Source organism: Borostomias antarcticus, assembly GCF_949987555.1.
Source record: "Borostomias antarcticus genome assembly, contig: scaffold_383, whole genome shotgun sequence".
Lineage (NCBI taxonomy): Eukaryota > Metazoa > Chordata > Actinopteri > Stomiiformes > Stomiidae > Borostomias > Borostomias antarcticus.
In genome coordinates, this window is record NW_028175610.1 from 21,414 (window position 1) to 21,764 (window position 351).

Consider the following 351-nt stretch of genomic DNA (forward strand, 5'->3'; position numbering starts at 1 on the left):
GGGACGCCTCCCTGTTAGCTCAACCCTGTTAGCTCAACCCTGTTAGCTCAACCCTGTTGCTCCTGCAGCACCTCCCTGTTAGCTCAACCCTGTTGCTCCTGGGAGGCCTCCCTGTTAGCTCAACCCTGTTAGCTCAACCCTGTTGCTCCTGCAGCGCCTCCCTGTTAGCTCAACCCTGTTGCTCCTGCAGCGCCTCCCTGTTAGCTCAACCCTGTTAGCTCAACCCTGTTAGCTCAACCCTGTTGCTCCTGCAGCGCCTCCTGTTAGCTCAACCCTGTTGCTCCTGCAGCGCCTCCCTGTTAGCTCAACCCTGTTGCTCCTGCAGCGCCTCCCTGTTAGCTCAACCCTGTT

At 58.4% G+C, this 351-nt stretch overlaps 1 protein-coding gene across 1 annotated transcript in view; it reads right to left on the reverse strand.

Annotated features, from left to right (window-relative positions):
- Positions 1-335: 335 nt before the first annotated feature.
- Positions 336-351, reverse strand: part of rims1b (regulating synaptic membrane exocytosis 1b) — a gene marked incomplete at both ends in the record, with an annotated part of 14,744 nt that continues 14,728 nt past the window's right edge. Inside the window, one exon of the mRNA XM_084463283.1 lies at positions 336-346. Coding sequence (XP_084319409.1) covers positions 336-346 — 11 coding nt within the window. The remainder of the gene's footprint in view (positions 347-351) is intronic.